Genomic DNA, 20,292 nt, shown 5'->3' on the forward strand with positions numbered 1-20,292 from the left:
TTAAATACTGCACTTGTGACTATTGTTTTGGGGAGGGCAAAATCTTCTGTCCAAGCTTGACCACAAGGGGCAGAAATATATGTCTTGCTGCACAGAGACTTATTGTAATCCCTGAAATCTTTGCAATAAACAAATACTTCTTCAGGGCTGGTGCAATACCACTTCCTCTCCCACCGCCACATCCTTCAGTCTCCTTCCCCTTCCCCACTCCATCCTTCTCTCCACTGCTGCCTCATCTGCCCTGCACTCCTCTCTTTTCCTGCCTATTGATCTCATATGGTCTCAGCTTTGGTTTATTGGAAAGCATTTGATCCCAGGGTTAAGTCCTGTGGGTGAGGTGGCTCAGAGAGTGCCTACACTACTACCATTGTGGCCCCTCCAGGCACCATTTTCAGGGCACATTCATGATGATTCGTGCTCATGGTGCTATTGGGGCAGCCATACATGATCATGCTTTGTTTGAATACCGTTTGCACCTGCGAAGTTTACCAAGAATATTTCTAATTTATTTTTGCCCTGCTTTTGTTGTGCGGCAATAATTACCACATTCACACCATGCATTTAAAGTACCACTTGTCATGCCTTCCCCCAAGGAACCCTGGGAACTGTAGTTTGTTAAGGGTGCTGAGAGTTTTTAGGCAGTCCCCATTCCTTTCACAGACTACATTCTCAGAGTGGTCTAACAACCAATCCCTCTTCATGAGGAACTCTGAGAATTGTGACTCCTAACAACTCTCAGCACTCTTAATAAACTACTTCTTTCTTCTTTGGTGATCACTCATAGCCGAGTAAGGTTGTCTTCCATTAACATGGTTGGTGTGTCTATACATGACTGTCATATTCTGTATTCTGGATCCACATGTCCTTCCACAGTGGGGACGTAGGTTTCTGGGCAGGAGTTGATCACAGTGAGGGTTTACCAAATGTGCCTTCCTCTTAGCACGTTTCTCCCTTTCATCCTGCATTTGTGCTTCTTCAAAGTCCATGATGTCTTTGGTGAAGGCTACTCTCCAATTGTAGCACTTGCAGGCCATGATGATTGTTTGGAGTGGTATCATAGTGCTTTAAAAGATGGTGTAAATGTGGCTAATGCAGTAGCTTGGGGAAGCACCACAGAACAGCTATTCTATCAGAATAGACCCACCATGGTTGCGTCAAGAACCTTTTGCCCAATATACCCATAATAAAACACCTGCATGGAGGGGCCCTAAGTAGCATTTTAATGTCAATGTCAGTCCATCTTTCTGGCTCTGTCTTCTGGGTCCCTTCAGCTTTCCAAAAACTTTATCAGGTATGTTACCTGAGATCTGCTTTAAAGTGCAGGTGTCAGGGATCAAACCAGGCACTCCCTTGCAAACAAAGTGTAGGTTTGACCACAGAGCTGCAAGCACTCCTGCAACTGAGCACTCCAACTGAGGACAGCTGTGGAGTTACCAAGAGGGACAGTAGGAGACGACTGGCTGATTTATGCCACTCAGTGACCTTTAGGAGAAAACAAAAGTTAGATGGCTCCTTTACATTGCTTTGGTCAAAAGCCCCGTCAACCATCCAATCGGTGTTTTAAAAGTTTTAAACCATTGTCTGGTAGTCTGAAAATGGCTCCCAAAGCAACAATTCAAATAAACCTCCTAATGATCCTGGAGAAAAGGGGGGGCGGGTTTCTCATATGGAGTTGAAGTAAGGGGTTCTTATTTTAGACATCCAGTGAAGCTCAATGTTGTAAGATTCAGAACAGACAAAAGGAAGTAGCACAGAGCTGAACTATGGAATTTGCTCATACACAAGAGCTACTCGTAATGACCGCCAACTTGAATGGCTTTAGAGGATTAGACAAATTCATGGAGGCCAAGAGCACCTGTGGATTCTAGCCACAATGGCAGCTCAAAGAAAGTCATGGTGGTTGATTGTCTCCTTCCCTCCCAAACCCAGTAGTAGGTAAAATGTTTGCCCAACCCTGATTTATTTATTTTTTAGCGTTTGTTTGTTTCCCCCCATAGACATTCATGCCATGTAAAAAATGGTACATCACAGTTTTAGGTCTTCCTTTGCAGATGGCCACACTAATTGTCCTAGCATGTGTCAAACCCTGAATACAAGGGCTTTCCTCTTCAAGCATAGTTATTAACAGCTTTTAAAGACTGTGTGTGTGTGTGTGTGTGTGTGTGTGTGTCTTTCCTTTCCTTTCCTTTCCCAACAATGTCTAGGACCAGTAGACGGAAACAACTTAGAGGAAACCACACACACACACACGAGAGGAAACCATGTAGCATTTCCGCTCCTTTGGTTTGCTGGAAGTGGTTCTTACTCTTTCCTTGCCAACACATCCAGAAACTATATAATCAGAAGGCCCTTTATGTGGCCTATTAATGGCACATATCCTATTGCACCGGAGGGTCTCAATCCCACCACAGTCACTGGGGCAAGATCAGCATAGGGCTCTTCGGACTCCCACAGAGTCCTATGGATATAGCCACTTTACCATTTGGCATCCTTTTATGGTGGAAGAGGACAGCTTTATTTTCCATCAAATCCACAGAACCCTGTTTATTCCACAAGCCAGAAAAGAAACTGTTATGCACAGGGAGAGCAGTATAAGATAGCTTTGTGGGCGGGACCCAATGCACTCGTTCCGTTAGCACAGGGACTCATGCTTGTGCGTTGGAACTCTCCTCCCCCTGCATGTACAATGCATCCTCCCCAAATCTGGAGCTTTCCGGGAGTTCCCAGGGAGGAGGCAGAAGTTCCGTAATTGTACAGGGACGAAATCCTTGCCCTAACAGAATGAGTCACTTAAAACTACCCTGTGTGTGATCCAACCAAAGCCACAGGACACTCCTCTGCAGGTTTACTCAGAAGCAAGTCCCGAGTTAAATGAAGGTTACTCCTCCCAGCTAAATTTGAGTTAAGTACTGCAGCTTTTAGTGTCTTTAACCAACATTAATTAAACCCATTGCAGATGGTGGGACTTAGAATCATAGAGTTGGAAGGGACCCCCAAGGGCCATCTAGTCCAACCCCCTGCAATGCAGGAATCTCAGCTAAAGCAACCAAGGCAGGTGGCCACCCAGCCTCTGCTTAAAAAATCTCCAAGGAAGGATATCTTGTTCTTCATCTTAATCTTGTTTTGCCTGTGCCTGTTTGCTGTTCAGCATGCTCACAAGCTTAGTTTGCTCCATCTACCTTAGTTATGCCTACACGGACTGGCAGCAGGGTTTCAGGCAGAAGTCTTCCCTACTGCTCCTTGGAAATGCTGTTGATTGAATGAGGGATCTTCTAGAGGAAAAGCAGATGCAATGTTCTTTTCCAACATAGGACTCAGGCTGAGACCCTGGAAACTGCAACTGCTCCCCACTGGTTATCTGCAGCATCACGCTAGATGCCACCTGTTCTGGCTGAAGACGCACTTTTCTCATAGTAACATAACAAGACCTTTCTGGGTCAGGCTAACGGCTCATCTAGTCTAGCATTCTATTCTCAAAGTGGCCAACCAAATGCCTCTGAAGAGCCTGCAAGGAGGACCAGGGCACAACAGCATTCTTCCCCACCTGCAATTTCCAGCATCAGGTATTCAGAAGCATATTGTCTCCCGTGGAAAACGTAGAACAGTGCCATGCCAATCTCACTATAAATTGGTCCCTGGCTCCATGCTTTATGACCAAAGCCACACACAAGATATATGTTCAAGTTTAATCAGCCCTTCATTGACTTCTGCTTGGCTTGCAAAATAACAACACGTTATTTTGTCCTAGGGGGGTGGGGGTGGGGAGAGAATCCACATATATTGCTTATATCATCACTCAGGAACTTGATTTGTTCCTTACAAATGCATCTTGAGTAGTACTTAAGTAATTTAGTCAGAGAGGGGGTAGTTCTTTTTGGAGAAAATCATATGATAAAATACTTTTTTCTCTCTAGTTTCTTTTCTTTTCTTCTTTTTTTTAAAAAGCAATGCATTCTTTTGATGCCAGAAAGCTTCTGGCTCTGTTGAGTAAAATTTTATGAGGGTTTCTCTTCTGTTGTTTTCTTTAAAAGAAACTTGGGAATTTAAATGGAAAAAATAACAACGAATAAACAATTTACAGATCATTTCTGCTGCGCTGCATTCGCTCAGACATCTTGCTTTTATAACTTTGTTCTTGAGAACATTCACCCCAAAATATATAAGGAAAGCCACATTTATAAAATAAATTTACTGTTAATTTAGATAACAGACTCCGTGATTTATTTACGTGCGGTGTCCACACATGTAGTTTGCAGTGAGCCTGACATTTTTTTTAAAAAAAAGAAGCTGAAAGAGAAATAAGATTCCTTTAATGTTTGCCCTTTCCATCTTAACATAAAAGATTTATTAAATCTGTTCAAGCAGTCCATTTGCAAAAAAGAAAGGCCAAATTGCTTCTGCAGATAAGTGATCACAAAAATGCAATTATTTAAGGTAGAGATTTGGGGGTGGGATTGCAGTTCACATCTGGATAGCAAGGTAGGAAAGTAGATGGAAGGTGTCACAAACCTTCATATTTCCCCATTCAATGGGTGCTTTTAAAGCCAAGGTGGGGAATTTTTGACCCAAGCCCAGATGGGAGTTGCAGCTCAGCAATGTCTCAATCGCCAAGGACCCCCCAACTCAATTCAAAGCAACATTTCCCAGCCTGGCACCCTCCAGATCTTTTGGGCTACAACTCTCATCAGCCCCCAGAGTGCTGGGCAGAGCTGGTGGGAGTTGTAGTTCAAAACATCCAGAAGGCAGCAGTTGGTGAAGACTGGCTTCCGAATCTTCAAATCAGTCTCCAGGTTGCAAGTTTTACTTTCGCCTTGCAAAATCTGGGGAAGTCATTTTGTTGTTTGGACCAAGAAACGTGCATCCCAAGTATGTGATTTATTGTCTCAGCAAAGCTTGTGTTCCTTGTTTGTGTTCCTTTAATGCTGCCAGAAAGAGCAGCATTCTCTCTCTCTCTCCCTCTCCCTCTCTCTTTCTCTTCTTGTTTAGTCATTAGCTCAGGCTGTTGCCATTGTATATTTAGCTGTTTTCTTGGAACTGCCCAGTCAGCTGTTTTTCCTCTTGAGAATTCTAATTGCCTTAAGCAGAAGTTGCTGGGGTGGGTGCATGGCTGAGTGGCAGGCAGTGGCAGCCAAACCACTCCACTCATTTCATTTCAGCTGCTCATCTGTTTCTTTCTGCTGGAAATTAGAGCTGTGTGTACCATGTCCTCTGCCTTGCTAATCTCTGAACGATCCTGCTGCCCTCAGGTGCAGTGGTGTATACTGTCCTGCAACCATTGTTAGAGCAAGGTTCAGTTCTCAGTATAGTATTCTTCTGTATGGACGTGTCCACATCATACATTTAAAACACATTTAACACACTCTTTGAGGGCAGGAACAGAGAATCATAGGCTTGTGGAGTTGGAAGGGTCTAGTCCAGTGTTTCCCAAACTTGGGTCTCCAGCTGTTTATGAACTACAGTTCCCATCATCTCTGACCACTGGTCCTGCTAGCTAGGGATGATGGGAGTTGTAGTCCAACAACAGCTGGCGACACAAGTTTGGGGAACACTGGTCTAGTCCAACCCCCTGCAATGCAGGAATCTCAACTAGATTATACATGACAGATGACCATCCAACCTCTATTTAAAAACCTCCAAGGAAGGAGAGTCCACCACCTTCTGAGGGAGTCTGCTCTCCTATCAAAAAGCTCTTGCTGCCAGAAAGTTCTTACCAATGTTTAGTCAGAATCTTCTTTCTTGTAACTTGAAGCCTCTGGGGCAAGAGAAAACAAGCTTGCTTCATCCTCCATATCTCCTTTATGTCAGGCTAAACATACCCAACTCCCTCAATCGTTCCTCATAAGACTTGGTTTCTAAACGCCTTGATAATATATTTTAATAATAATAATAATAATAATAATAATAATAATAATAATAATTTATTATTTATACCCCGCCTATCTGGCTGGGCTTCCCCAGCCACTCTGGGCAGCTTCCAACAGAATATTAAAATGCAATAACCTATTAAACATTAAACATTAAAAAAACATTAAAAGCTTCCCTAAACAGGGCTGCCTTCAGATGTCTTCTAAAAGTCTGGTGGTTGTTTTTCTCTTTGACATCTCATGGGAGGGCATTCCACAGGGCTGGTGCCACTACCGAGAAGGCCCTCTGCCTAGTTCCTTGTAACTTGGCTTCTCACAACGAGGGAACCGCCAGAAGCCCCTTGGCACATTGAACACACTTTTGAAGAACATGGTCTCCCCCCAAAGAATCCCAATAACTGTAGTTTACCTGTTTGGGTCTATTACTTCATAATAAAGAGAGTTACAATACCTAGCCAACTACAGCTCCCAGGATTCCCTTGGGAAAGCCAAGTGCTTTGAAAGGGCTTTAAATTTATGATGTGGATAAGCCCTGCTGCTGCTTAGCTTTAGCAGGGCAGTGGAATTACAACCTTTGTGCCAGGACCATTTCAAAAAAGCTTGTTTGGGAGAACTTCCAACTGGGTTATGCTCTACATTCAGTTTATAGATGGGTTTTCCATCGGAGACAGCAAAATGTCATGGGCTGTCCCTATTTAATCATTATCGGAATTAAAACACCACTGATTTTAGTGGGTGTGGCTATTTAACAACCTCTCTTCAGCCTTTAAAAAAACAGCCTTTTAAAACTGAAATACTAAATCAAATATATTGACAGATTTATAGTTGATGTGGCAGCAAACACATGATAGAGGCTGTCCCCCACTGCTACCCCATGCAAAGTGTCATTATGCGCATTTTGGTGCTGGTGATGTTTTGAATCTTCTATTCATTCCACTCCTTCCTCTTCATACTTCCTTCTGCTTGTGCTTTCCCCCCCCCCTCTCTCTTTTCAAGAAACCTTAAGCAAAGGACACATTCTGCATTTCCACTTCTACAATGGAAGGAAATGCTTTGGGGCCCAGATGTTGCAGCTCTAGACGCTGTTAAGCTGCTTAAACTTCACCAAAGGTCAATACAAGTTATGCATCTCACACACAGAAAGAACAGCACAGGGATTGCCACCTTCCCCACAGGTCTCTCCTCTGCGCCAGAACACACTGCTAGGCACGTAGCTTCAGGGCCAGGCTGCCCTTTTACCTGGGACTATCCTCTTTCCATGGGATGCGGGTGGCGCTGGGGGTTAAACCACAGAGCCTAGGACTTGCCGATCAGAAGGTTGGTGGTTCGAATCCCCATGACGGGGTGAGCTCCCGTTGCTCGGTCCCTGCTCCTGCCAACCTAGCAGTTCGAAAGCACGTCAAAGTGCAAGTAGATAAATAGGTACCACTCTGGCGGGAAGGTAAACAGCGTTTCCGTGCGCTGCTCTGGTTCGCCAGAAGCAGCTTAGTCATGCTGGCCACATGACCCGGAAGCTGTATGCCGGCTCCCTCGGCCAATAAAGCGAGATGAGTGTCGCAACTCCAGAGTCGTCCGTGACAGGACCTAATGGTCAGGGGTCCCTTTACCCTTTTATCCTCTTTCCATAGGGCAAGGCAGGCCAGGGGGCAAATGCAGACATCCCAAGGAGGAGGAGGGGAGTGTGAAGAAAGCAGGCTGGTGTAACCTGGTAAAATTTGCATTGATTGATCCACCCACTTTTGCCTCTCGCCCCACCCACTACTGGCATGTGGCCCCTGGAAAGTTGCCCTTAAAGGAATGTGGTCTTCCTGCCCCTAGAGTATCAACACCCCTTTCTTTAAGGTTAAACATCCTCAGGCAAGCACAAGAGACAAGAGGAAAGCCCTCATAAGCCAGTGTTTGTTGCTGCCTTGGGAACCGTATTCTTATGTGGGAAATGCTGGCTATTTTAATATGTTAGAGTGAAATGTGTTGTAATCCCTGAATGTTAAAATGTGTGTGAGGGGGGGGAGAGAGAGAGAAGGAGGGAATTTAGCATTCAGGGGAATATTTTATGACACTAGGCCACCTGGTAGTCCCTCTTTATACAATGTCACTACAAGGACTTCCGGGTTAGCACCATCGGCTAATGGCGGATTCCCTCCGAGCTCCGGAGGGAATCAGCTCCACAGGATTAGGGTCTTACCGCTGCGGTGACGCGGGGACCCTTAAAAATCACAGGCGGTGAAGCCTGTGAACCTGGTGACTCGGCGGGCACCATTTGCGCCCCCCCGACCTGTGAAGGAGCCTTTTTAAAGGCTTCGGAATGGGAGACGGGGTGAGAGGCGCGGTGCTGAGAGTCGACTGCTTCTCCTGTGGAGTGAAGCCGCGCTGCCATGGCCAGAGAGCGCTGACTTCTTCTTGTGATTTGGACTCTAAAATAACAACCCGTGAGTACTACGGAAATTGGATTTCTAAGGAAATTTTTCCTTTGTGAATTAGGCACGATCGGGGAAGGCGTAAACAGGAAGTCCGCCTCCCCGCCTTGTAAACAACCTAAAGCAAGGACCTGCTAACTAAGGTCGAGAGAATTCTTTCTGTTATTATTGGGTAAAAGACATTAATTTCACGATTTGGCACTAGAAGAAATTTTACTGGAGGATAAGAGCTAATTTTGGGAGCTGAAGTGCCACCCCACCCCCCGGACCCGGGAGTGATCCGCGAGAGAGCCTGTTGAAAAGACATTGAAGAGTTTGACAGCTGTCAAATTAGCTGTCAAGACGGAAAAAGAGAACTTTGTTTCTGCAGCTTCTGCTGGCTATATTTGTTATAATTTGACTATACTTTGTTGAAAATAAGGAAGAACTGATACAAACTAATTTGACCTTTGGATTTGAACTGGAAGGAATACTAAGTAACCAAAATCCCTCTAGAGGGGATTTTGGGACATTACAAGAATGGCTGAAGGAGGGGAAATTCAGGCTGAATTGGACAGAGTGTTCTCTCTCTTGGGAAAGTTACAAGGCCAAATTGATGTTTTGGCTATAAATGTTGCAACTCTGGACTTAACAGTAAACAAATCCATTGAATTTGATAAGGAATTGACTCAGGAAGCCCATGCAGCTGGACAAGAAGAGAAACTTGAGAGTTCTGAGAGTGTGAAGAAAGAGATATATGTTGTTCCTGAGGAAAAGGAAGGAGGGGATGTAATGTTACAGAAAAGAAAGGAGGGCCAGAGACCTGACATGATGGTTACAAAGGAAAATAAGAACTTGATGGTGACAATTTGGTTTGAATTGGAGACTGAAGAATGGAGAGATCTCCTTATGTGGAGATCGGAAGACCCAAGGATTACAAATTTGATTAAGGTGGAAGTTGGAGCTTTGGGGACATTTGGACTTGAAAGGAGTAAGAAACAAGATTCAGGCTCCACTTTTAAGTATGGAGGTCTGGCTGGAAGAAACATGGACCCTATTGGACTAATGCTTCTCCGAGATTTGGTGCTTAATACCAAGAACTATAAAAAAAACCGGCAGAGAGGAACTGAGAGAGAATTAAGAGCCTCGGACGTGAGATCTCCAGGCTGATAGTAGATTGATTGATGGACGTTTGTTGGGGATTGAAACCGGGAAAGGGGGGGTGGGGATTTTAGGAATCCAAAGGGTGTATAACTATAGTCTGCTTTGTTGTTGTTTTTGTTATCTGTCAGAGAATCGAGGAAATCGTGGAAGGGAATTTAGGCTGACTTTAGAAGAAGGTTTTAAGAATAAGCACTGATGTATCACTATTGATGTTTATAAGGCAAAATTGGTTTTTTAAAGTGACCTAAATATAAAAAGGTTAAAAATTAGGGATAAGAACTTGTTGAACCAACAATTTGAATTGGAATACGAGAGGGGGAGGTGTGGGGAAGTCAGGGAAATATGTTATTGAAAATAAGGATTGTGAATTCTATGTGTTTTAAAACTTTTTTGCTTTTTCTTTTTTGATTTTTTAATGTATTGCAATGGAAAATTTTAATAAATATCTTTATTAAAAAAAAATCAATGTCACTACAAAGATGCAAACTGCAACACCTAATGCAAAACAAGTTTCGTGGTTCCTCTGCCTATTGTTGGGGGAGGCGCATACAGCATCACCAAAAGCAATTCCTCTAATTTCATGGTATAAGTCTCCTCTGTCAACTCTTTCCATCTTCAGTTGTGGTCATATGTACTGTCTCATACAGTGTGTGTGGGGAAACCAAAATCATAGTTGGGGAGAATTCCTTCCTGTGTCCTATTAAAATGCCATGGCATTCTTAATACTTAGCCAAGCTTGGTGGTAGGTTCCTTCTTCTTCGGGTTTGGTCGCTTACCCTACTGTGTACTCCTGACCAAGTCATTTTTTTACACCCCTTCCCATTTTTTCCCATGCTGCATCTGCTCCTGCCTTGCCTAAATGCACTCAGTCTTCACAAACCTGTAAAGTTCTGAATACTGACGTGCTTCTGACACGATGGCAATGTGAGAAAAGCAGCCCTAGTTGACTTGTAGGATGGGTGACTCATGTTAATAGTTGAGAAGCAGGCCAGAATCTGCTTTGAAACAGTTTTTAGCAGCTTGAACTTTGCTGCGCTCATTTGCTAAATTTAAACCAGATTATCTCTTTGGGATACAACTGTGTCAAACTTTGGCTTCTTACAGTTTTGAGACTGACATTTTCAGTCTCTCCACAGTTCGTGATTTACAATGTCTATTATGGATCACTCAGTTCTATAGTAATAGCATAGTAAGATTATGAAGGACGGCACTGTGGTCTAAACCACTGAGCCTCTTGGAATCTTGCTGATTGGAAGGTTGGCGGTTTGAATCCCCGTGACAGGGTAAACTCCCATTGTTCTGTCCCAGCTCCTGCCAACCTAGCAGTTCGAAAGCATGCCAATGCAAGTAGATAAATAGGTACTGCCACTGTGGCAGGAAGGTAAACAGTGTTTCCATGCACTCTGGTTTCTGTCACAGTGTTCTGTTGCACCAGAAGTGATTTAGTCCTGCTGGCTACATGACCCAGAAAACTGTCTGTGGACAAATGCCGGCTCTCTTGGCCTGAAGCGAGATGAGCACCGCACCCTATGATCGCCTTTGACTGGACTTAACCATCCAGGGGTCCTTTAAGATTATGAATATAGGAAGCAGCCTTATAATTGTCAGACCACTGGTCCATCTAGCTCAGTATTGTTAGTGTTAGAAACAGATATGAAAGCTAGGAGATAGCTAGGAGCTTAAACCTAAGTTATGGGCGCAACAATGGAATGTCTAAGCACGCTTTTTTATAACAAGAATACGAAGCTGAAGATGAATGAACTGCAGCTGAAATACTATGTTCATTTTTCACATGGTCTAATCCTTCCCCTGCCCACCCACCTAATATTCATAAGAGGGTCTCTTCTCCAGTCTTCAGAGAATAGCTGGAAGCGGGGAGGCAGAAATAGCTCCTTCTTTCCTTCCACTCTGCAGTTTTAATCTGAAATCTTAGGTGCGGTACTGTTCCCAGAGTTCAGAAACTGCTCGTGCTAATGAAATTCCCTGTCGCAAAATGCACCCGAACAATGAGAATTTTGAACACTATTGTCCACACTGGCTAGCAGCAGCTGTCCAGGATGCCAGATGGGGAGTTTTTTCCAGTTCTACCTGGATCTGCCAGGGATTGAACCCTGGCAGAACATCACTGAGCTAAGGCCCTTTCCCTAACTGAAACCACCTGTTATAATTACAAACTTTACCTGTGCTTTGCATCCATGAAGTGATGGTATAAACACAATCTCTCTGTTCTGATTTGATTATGCTGAATCAAGAAAGCAAAGAACACACAAACAATAGGAGCCTGCCGTTGGGAGTTTATAATACCAGCATATCTCTTTCTCCCTCTCCCTCCTTCCCAGGCTCTCTTAGGAGGTGATTAAAACAAAAAGGACAGTCCTTCATCAGAACTGCATAAACCCATCAAGGACTCATCTGGGTACTTTATGGTGAAAGATCCTTGCTAATTAACTGCCACGGAGTGATGGATTTTCACCCCCAGCCCAGTTGTCACAATGGGAGATGTGAATCATCTGCTCTGGGTTTAAAATGGTGTGATCCTTGAGAAATGGGCCATTTATTGCAATGGAAGCCTGGTGTGTGTGTGTGTGTGTGTGTGTGTGTGTGTGTGTGTTCAAAGAAAAAGAATATTAACCATTTCAGGTTCCAGGGAAAATAGCCAGGGAAAGTTTGGGCTTTAAATGAGGGTGCCAGCCTGTCTGGAAGGGCTTCATACTATACTGTGAAGTTTTCAATGCCTGGAAACATTTGCAAACAATGGCTTTCCATAAAGGAGCAGGAGCTGTGGTAGGAAGCAATGTGGAGGTGAGTGGCATTGGCTGGGTACAAAATAAGCGCAGATCTCCTCTGTCTCAGACAGCAGCCAACTCTGCAAAACTGCCGTTTGCTGCTTGGGGCAAAAGTATGGTTCTGTCCATTTTCCATTCTAGATACAGAAGTCATACATACAGGATGGCAGTGGAATCTCAGGTCACATGCACACCTCACACTGAAATCACTGTTATACCACTTTAAAAGTCATGGCCCTCCACCCCACCCCCCACAAAAAACAACAGCAACCCATGGTGACTGTAGTTTGCTAAGGGTGCTGTGAATTGTAGTTCTGAGAGGTACAGTGGTGCCTCGCAAGACGAAATTAATTCGTTCCGCAAGTTTTTTCTTCTTGTGAGTTTTTCGTCTTGCGAAGCACGGTTTCCCATAGGAATGCATTGAAAATCAATCAAATCAATCAATGCGTTCCTATGGAAACCGCCTTCAGACCAGGTCCGGGGACCGCCTGTCCCCCGACCTCTTCTGAAGGCTGGGGGGGGGGACACAAGGGCTTTTCTTCCCACCGCCAGCCTTCAGAAGGCTGTTCTGAAGGCTGGCGGTGGGAAGAAAAGCCCTTCTCCCCACCTCCCACCCCGCAAGCTCCGGGGACAGGAGGGCTTTCCTCCCGACTGCCAGCATTTTAAAAGCCCCCAGGACAGCGGAGACTTCCCCGCTGTCCCGGGGAGATTTTAAAATGCTGGCGGTGGGGAGCAAAGCCTTTCGGCCCCCGCCGGCCTTCCTGGACCTCTTCTGAAGGCCGGAGGGGGGCGAAAGGCTTTGCTCCCCACCGCCCGCCTTTAAAAGAGGTCCCCGGAGATTTCCCTATGGGCTTTCTTCTTGCGAAGCAAGCCCATAGGGAAATTCGTCTTGCTGAACGACTCAAAAACGGAAAACTCTTTCGTCTTGCAAGTTTTTCATTTTGCGAGGCATTCGTCTTGCGAGGCACCACTGTATCTAACTATTCTAATCACCCTTAGAAGTGGCAGTTGCCATGACTTTCAAAATGGTACCTTAGTACTTTAAATCTATGGTGTTGATGTGTCCATTACACAGCAACAGTGAAGTGTTAGCATCTTCCCCTGCACCTGAAGTAGCAGTCTAGTTTAGGGTGGCCAGGACAGGTCATGGGAACTTAAAATCGGCAAGGGGTCTACTGCCATGCACCTCCCCTGCCCCAGCATCTGCTTCCTGAGGCAGTCACCTCACTTAGCCCAATGGTAGGAGTAGCTCTGCTACAGACAGCCACACTGATAAGTATGTGCGTGTGAGGAGATTCATAGAAATAATGTTTCCCATCTCCTCTTTCTCTCTGCATCCCCCAGGAAGCCTCTCCAATGAGGAATGGGGCATGGAGGGTTGCTGGTGGAAGGGCGTTAGCACCCAAAATCAGGCAGAAGCTTTGCTGGTGGTGTCAGGGTGCTGAGCACTTTTTGGGTGTTGGAATCCTAGGAAACATTCAGTCTCACTGTCAATGGAAGCTTGTTCTGTGTGGCCTGTCTGCATGTGGGATGCAGTATTTACGTGGACCTGATATTCCATCTTTGCCATCGCTGGGGACCCAACAGCCACAGACTCTACTGCCCTGGACAGCTGCTGCCTGTCAGAACAGACAACACTGCGCTAGATGGACAAAGCAGATTGACCTGGTATCAGACAGTTTCCTGAGTTCTTGGAATTTGGAGTATACTGGTTTTTCAGACTCCTTACTTATCTGAACAATCTGCCAATCAGAGCATTGTCTGCTACTCTGTCTTAGAGGTGGGCAGGGGAGGCTGTATTTTTATTTATTTATAAATATATTCATATACTGCTCTATCATGAAAAATATATCACAGCTGTTTACAACAATATAAAAGCATGAAACCAGACAATGAAATCATAAAAGGTTAAAAACTAGATAAAAGGAAATTAAAAACAAACATCAGTACAATGGTACCTTGGGTTAAGAACTTAAATCGTTCTGGAGGTCCGTTTTTAACCTGAAACTGTTCTTAACCTGAAGCACCACTTTAGCTAATGGGGCCTCCCGCTGCCGCTGCACCACCGCCACGTGATTTCTGTTCTCATCCTGAAGCAAAGTTCTTAACCCGAGGTACTATTTCTGGGTTAGCAGAGTCTGTAACCTGAAGTGTATGTAACCTGAAGCGTCTGTAACCCAAGGTACCACTGTAGATCCATTGTGGGGGGTGCATTCTTAACTAGCTGCATAGTCCTGGAGGAATAGAAACGTTTTCAGCAGGCTTTTAAAAGTTGGCACAGAAGGTGTCCACTGAATCTCTATTGGCAGGGAGTTCCACAGGGCTGGGCCAATGACACTAAAAGCTTGATTTCTCAATGTTGTCAAATGAGCCTTGCCAACTTGGGGGATGACCAATGACACTCCTGCAAATGAACCCAGTGATATATAAGGTTTCAGGCAATCCCTGAGATATCCTGGACCCAAATTGTCAGGGCTTTATAAATCAATACAAGAACCTTGAGCCCAGCTCATGCAAGCAAGACCTGATTGCAACAGCAGCTCTCCCCTCCAGTGATTTCCAGCAGCTGTCATTCAGAAGCATAACTGGTTATGGAGGCAGATCATAGGCATCATGGCTGGTCCCCTTTGACAGCCTTTACCTCTAGAAATCTCTCTAATCTTCTTTCAGTATCACCCAAAGGACAGGACGTAGGCAGATGTAGGGTGAGGGTTTCACATCCTCACTTTCAGCTTCTGCTAGCCATGTCATGGACTACTATCCTAGTAGTTTTTGTGTCCACTGTCAGATGCTGTACAAATGACTTTCGCTCAGCTGAGCAGTTTTAAAATTGTGTCTGCTGAAAAATTGGTGCTTTGATTCACTGGCTTACACAGGTCATTAATCTGCATAATTATGCCAGCATTGTGTGCTTATTTGCCTGTATTGTGTTCTTATCGCCTTCCCAGGGTCGCCATGTGAAGACTGGGCAGCTTGCAGCAATCAAGGTTATGAATGTGACGGAGGTGAGCAGAGAGATCACCAGGCTTTTCTGGAAGTGGTGAGGGGGTTCTACAGAAAAGAAGCAGTTTCTAGCTTTCTGTTACACTCTAGCTTGAAGAAGAAATGGAACGGAAGGTTGTTTAGGGGTGGCAACATCTGGCAATTTCAGTTTCTCTTGGTTCCTCCAGCCTTGGTTTTCCAGCCTTAAATTAAGCTCTCCAAGTTTAACAGCTTATGGGTTTGTTTGTTTGTTTGTTTGTTTGTTTGTTTGTTTGTTTGCTGGCTTGCTGGCTTGTTTTTAAGTTTTCGTGAAAATTCCTAAGATTTTAGTTTAAGTTTCTCCTAATATATTCATTTTTATACATTTCTGCAAAGCAATCTTTTCCTAATATAATGCATCTCTGTTTTCACAAATATATGCATTTATATGCATGCTTATAACTCTAGCATAGCCATTTTTTCTACATTTTAACTGCCCAGAGAACTGAGAGTTGTTAGGAGTTTACTGGTTAATACTACAAGTTACAAGAGGGGCGTTATAAGGGACCCGTCCCTGAGTGTTAAAATTATGGCTTCTTTATGGGAGAAAATGATCTGCTTGTATAAATACAGTTCTTTGCACCACACATCCCTTTTCCAAAGGCAACTGAGGATGGTTATATAGGCAGCTGGTCCCATTTTCAATCATGCTTGTGCAATTGGGGCATGGCAATGGATGATGCTTAGTTGTGTATATTTTTCTGGTCTATAATAATGAAGCAATGGAGCCTCTTCCTACTTATTTCTGGGTGATTATCTGTTTCCAGAGATAGCAAATAGAAGATTTCCTGTCGGTTCACTGCAGCCCCTGCTGCGTTTTCATAACATCACTGCCCCCTGCATATACCAGCCGTTTGCTCTGTGAAATCTAGGCCACTGTAGACAGGCCGGCAACCCACAAGTTGTTGATGCAAATACATCTTTCAATTCCCCACCCCACCAGTTGTTTAAAAGAAGAAAGAGGTGGGGGGGGACAGTTTTTATTTGCTGCCGCCCAGCTTGCAAATTGGTGTGGCAGGACTACAAATCTAAGTGGATACGTTGGGCTCCCTACTACCAGCTAGATGGTTGACCCAGTGTTGGCTTCTCTGACTGGTGGTAGCTGTCAAAGGTTTTGTACTGAAGTTTTTTTTTCAAAAAAAAAAAAAAGAAGGAATAAAACATGGACTATGAATTACCATGATTGACCTGGGAGGGAGAAATCTGACCAATTGGGACCCCCTGCTGCATCATCAGTTCTCTGCTCAGGGACCTTTTGCATTGGTTTGCCAAAACAAGTTATGCTCTCACTCTTGATTAGGCGACACGGCTGCTTTTCTAATCATAATGTCAAGGTCTCTGTGAGCCATTATCAAAAGCAGCAGAAATGCAAACTGATCAGCTTGTAGAGGGGAGACAGACACTGCGTCATCCGTTTTGATCCATCACGACTGTTCTTCTGTGTGCACAAAACATACCATAACTGCTGAGTGTGGTCCACATTGCAGGCCTAGTAGGGCCCAGATCAACACCTGGGATCTTCTGGGTACAAGGCTCTGTCAATGAAGTGCTGCCATTGAAAAGGCCTTTTCTTTCCTTTCCTTTTTTTTGCACCCTCGGCTTTTAAAGTGGCTGTGAAGTGTAGTTTGCTCAGTTTGAAGGACTCTGGCAGCTTAGTGGCTCTGGGTCCCCCTTCATTTTTAAGCTTTGATCTTGAGCCACTTCATTGTAAACTGCTCAGGCAGCAGGATGCTGTGGTGATCACCCTGGGACGATTTGCCCATCTGTCAGGAAGAGCTGCTTCAGTGTCGAGCTTTTGGGAGGGGCCTGGGAACTTTCAGTCTGCTGCATTGGATATGAGAGTCAGTGTGGTTTTTGCAAGCATCTCCCCAGCGCCCGCACTTCCTGTTATCTGACAGAATTAACTGGGCAGGGCGCTTTTTCGACAAGATCAAAGTCTCGGTTGCATTCTTCTTTTTGAGGGGAAACGGATATAACGAAGGCAGCTGCCAGACACTCTAGTTCATTCGGCTCTTATTCCTTTGTGTTCCTCCATTCATAATGCCAGATAAGTACTGCAAACTAATAGTAAATTCACACAGTGGATTTCAAGGCTGCTATTCAACTGATGGGCTGGGACCCACCAGTGGATCGTAGCCTGATTCAAGGTGGGTTGCAACAGGAGCACTCCCGCCATGCAAATGTATAGTAGAAGATTAAGAGATGGGTCTTCAAAGGCATATTTGGACCCTAAATGGGTCTGGGGCTTGAAAAGATTGAAGGTGCCTGCTTTTTATTGTATGCATTATGTCAATAAGAGCGGCTCTGTAAGATACCCAAGATTAGTAGCCCTAAAGTGTAGTTGGAGGTTGCGTTTGAGATAACGGTGGCACAATAGCTCAGTTGTTCAGTACACGCTTTCCATGTGAAAGTCCCCAGGTTAAGTTTCCAGCAACTCCATGTAGGGATGGAAAAACAGCCGTCGCATGTTGTAGAACATCCTTCCTCAATCTTGGGTCATCAGATATTGTTGGGCCACACATCCCACCACCCTTGACCACTCGGGCAATGAAGGATGGAGGTGTTAGGAGTTGAAGTCTAGCAGTATCTGGAGACCCAAGATTGCTGACTCCTGGTGTAAACAATACCAAGCAAGATGGAACTATGGTCTGCCTCCAAATAGCTTCATATGGGTGTCTTTTTTGTGTGGGGGGGAGCATTTTAATGCTGCGACTGTAGTCCATTTCACAACACCGATGCACAATTTGCATGCACAGTTTATCCCTTCCATAAACGTGCAAGCATCTAAGTAGGATCAGCTACATTGTTTGTTGAATCTGTGGTAGATTTTCACGCCTGGTTTTTTATTTTTTTACAAGAACGTTAACACAGCAATGGCTTCGCAGTGAATGGGTGCCAGGTTTTCAAGTGAAGACCAGCTGCTTTGTACTATTTTGCAGAAAGCTGAGCTGATAGCCTGTGACAGGTACCCCTCTGAGCCCTGTGCTCCAGGTGGTTGTTGGGTAGCCTTCTTCCAAATCTAAATCCAGCCCACCTAGTGAGTTTATGGTGGATGCAAAGCACAGCTTTTGCTTCTCGAAAAATTGGGGGAAGATTTATAATGCTTTGTAATGCCTTTGGAAAGTGCTCGGAAACTTCAGCTTTGGGAGCATGTAGCTCCCTTTTTACAACAGCTCTACGGGCTGGCTACCTGTCTGTTTCCGAGCACAATTCAAAGTGCCATTTATGACCTATAAAGCCCTATATGACTTAAGTCCAAACAGTCTGAAAGTCTAAGCTGTCTGGAAGACTGTACAGTCATACCTCGGGCTGAATATGCTTCATGTTGAGCATGTTCGAGTTGCGCTCTGCGGCAACCCGGAAGTAACGGAGTGCGTTACTTCCGTGTTTCGCCGCTCGCGCATACGCAGACGGTCAAAATGATGACACGCACATGCGCAGAAGCTGCGAACAGCGACATGCATGTGCGCAGATGTGCCATCGCTAGTTACATTTGCTTCTGGATGCGAATGGGGCTCTGGAACAGATCCCGTTCGCATCCCGAGGTACCACTGTACTGTATTCCCTCATATGCACCTGCCCAGGTTCTAATACCTTCAGGGGAGGCCCTCCTCTCAGTTCCGCCACCCACAGCCACACTGTGGAGAGGGCCTTCTCGGTGGCTGCTCTCAGACTTTGGAACTCCCTCCTTAGAGAAGCTAGACTGGCTCCCTCATTGTTGTCCTGCTGTCAGGCCAAGACCTTCTTGTTCCAACGTGGTTTTAAGAACTGACTGTTTTCAGACCCTCCAAGTGTCCCTATTTTCCAGGAACTTCCCTGATTTAGAGAAATTGTCCCAGTTTCTGATTTGATCCCAGAATGTCCCACTTTTCCTTAAGACGTCCCTATTTTCATTGGAGAAATATTGGAGGGTATGAAGTTATCTGACCTCTGAGCTGCCTGAAGACAATCCTCTAAAGAGAAGTTTTTTTAAATGTTGTTTAATGTTTTATTATGTTTTTATGTATGTTGGAAGCTACCCAGAATGGCTGGGGCAACCCAGTAAGATGTGTGGTGTAGAAATAGTAAAATTATCATTATGGAATGGGATGCCCCTATTTTCAGCAGAAATGTTGGAGGGTATGTGTTTTTAATGAGGGGTCTGGTGCTATGCTGTTTTTGTGGTGATTATATTTTTTAACAGTATATTCTGAGTTGGCATCTGTCTGTCACAGGAGACAATGTGTTCTGAACTGCAGGCCCAAAGGAAGGCTCATGGGAGTGGATGGGTGCAGGTATACCAGAAAAAGGCTCTCAAAAAAAGTAGCACCTACAAAAAGGTGTAGACTTACAGGAAATTACCCTGCCAGGTTTACAGAAGGACACTGTAGTAAGGAGATAGCTTGTCCACACCCAAGCAACATTTATAACTTCTTTAGAAAACAAAGCAGCACCTGACCAGATGAGGGCATGTGGCAAATACCCAAATCTTGCACATTGTTCCCTGTTCTGGGCTCAGAGCCCAACACCCCAAGCCCCCAAATAAGGATAACTTCAAAGCAAGCCAATTAGCTTGTATCAAAGCAAGCACATATAAAGACATATGAGCTCATTGCTACAACAGCTACCAATTAATTGTGGGGTTATCTTGACTACCAAGATGGCGGTTGCAGAGCTTCCAGAACAGTTCACCTTTGGTTCAACACACAATGGAAGAATGTACCTTTGGGGGTAAAGTCAAACATTTGGAGAGTTACAGCACCTGCTGTAGTTTTTGAAACCAATGCGGGTGAGACATGTTTTGTTGCAGCTGGGGCAGATGAAGGTGTCTGGTTGTGCTGCTGCAGATGCACCATGGTGCTTCTTCTCTCTGTGCTCCTCCCAGTGGTCATTCCTCCTCTGGTCCTTCTCCTCTCTGTGCTCCTCTGTCTTCAGGCACCGTGATCATCTGCAAGGGCTTTCCACATGGTGGAGTTAATGTTGCCAGTTAATGTTGTCATGTGATAGATAGATGATAGATTAGATAGATAGATGATAGATAGATAGATAGATGATAGATAGATAGATAGATGATAGATAGAT

At 44.7% G+C, this 20,292-nt stretch overlaps 1 protein-coding gene across 3 annotated transcripts in view; it reads left to right on the plus strand.

The window, feature by feature from the left end:
• NRK (Nik related kinase) overlaps window positions 1-20,292 on the plus strand; it is a 137,945-nt gene that overhangs the window by 12,775 nt on the left and 104,878 nt on the right. For all 3 annotated transcript variants that reach the window (XM_053374685.1, XM_053374688.1, XM_053374687.1), the window contains exon 3: window positions 15,159-15,215. In XM_053374685.1, the coding sequence (XP_053230660.1) occupies window positions 15,159-15,215 (57 nt within the window). The remainder of the gene's footprint in view (window positions 1-15,158; window positions 15,216-20,292) is intronic.

Source organism: Podarcis raffonei, chromosome Z (genome assembly GCF_027172205.1).
Source record: "Podarcis raffonei isolate rPodRaf1 chromosome Z, rPodRaf1.pri, whole genome shotgun sequence".
Classification (NCBI taxonomy): domain Eukaryota; kingdom Metazoa; phylum Chordata; class Lepidosauria; order Squamata; family Lacertidae; genus Podarcis; species Podarcis raffonei.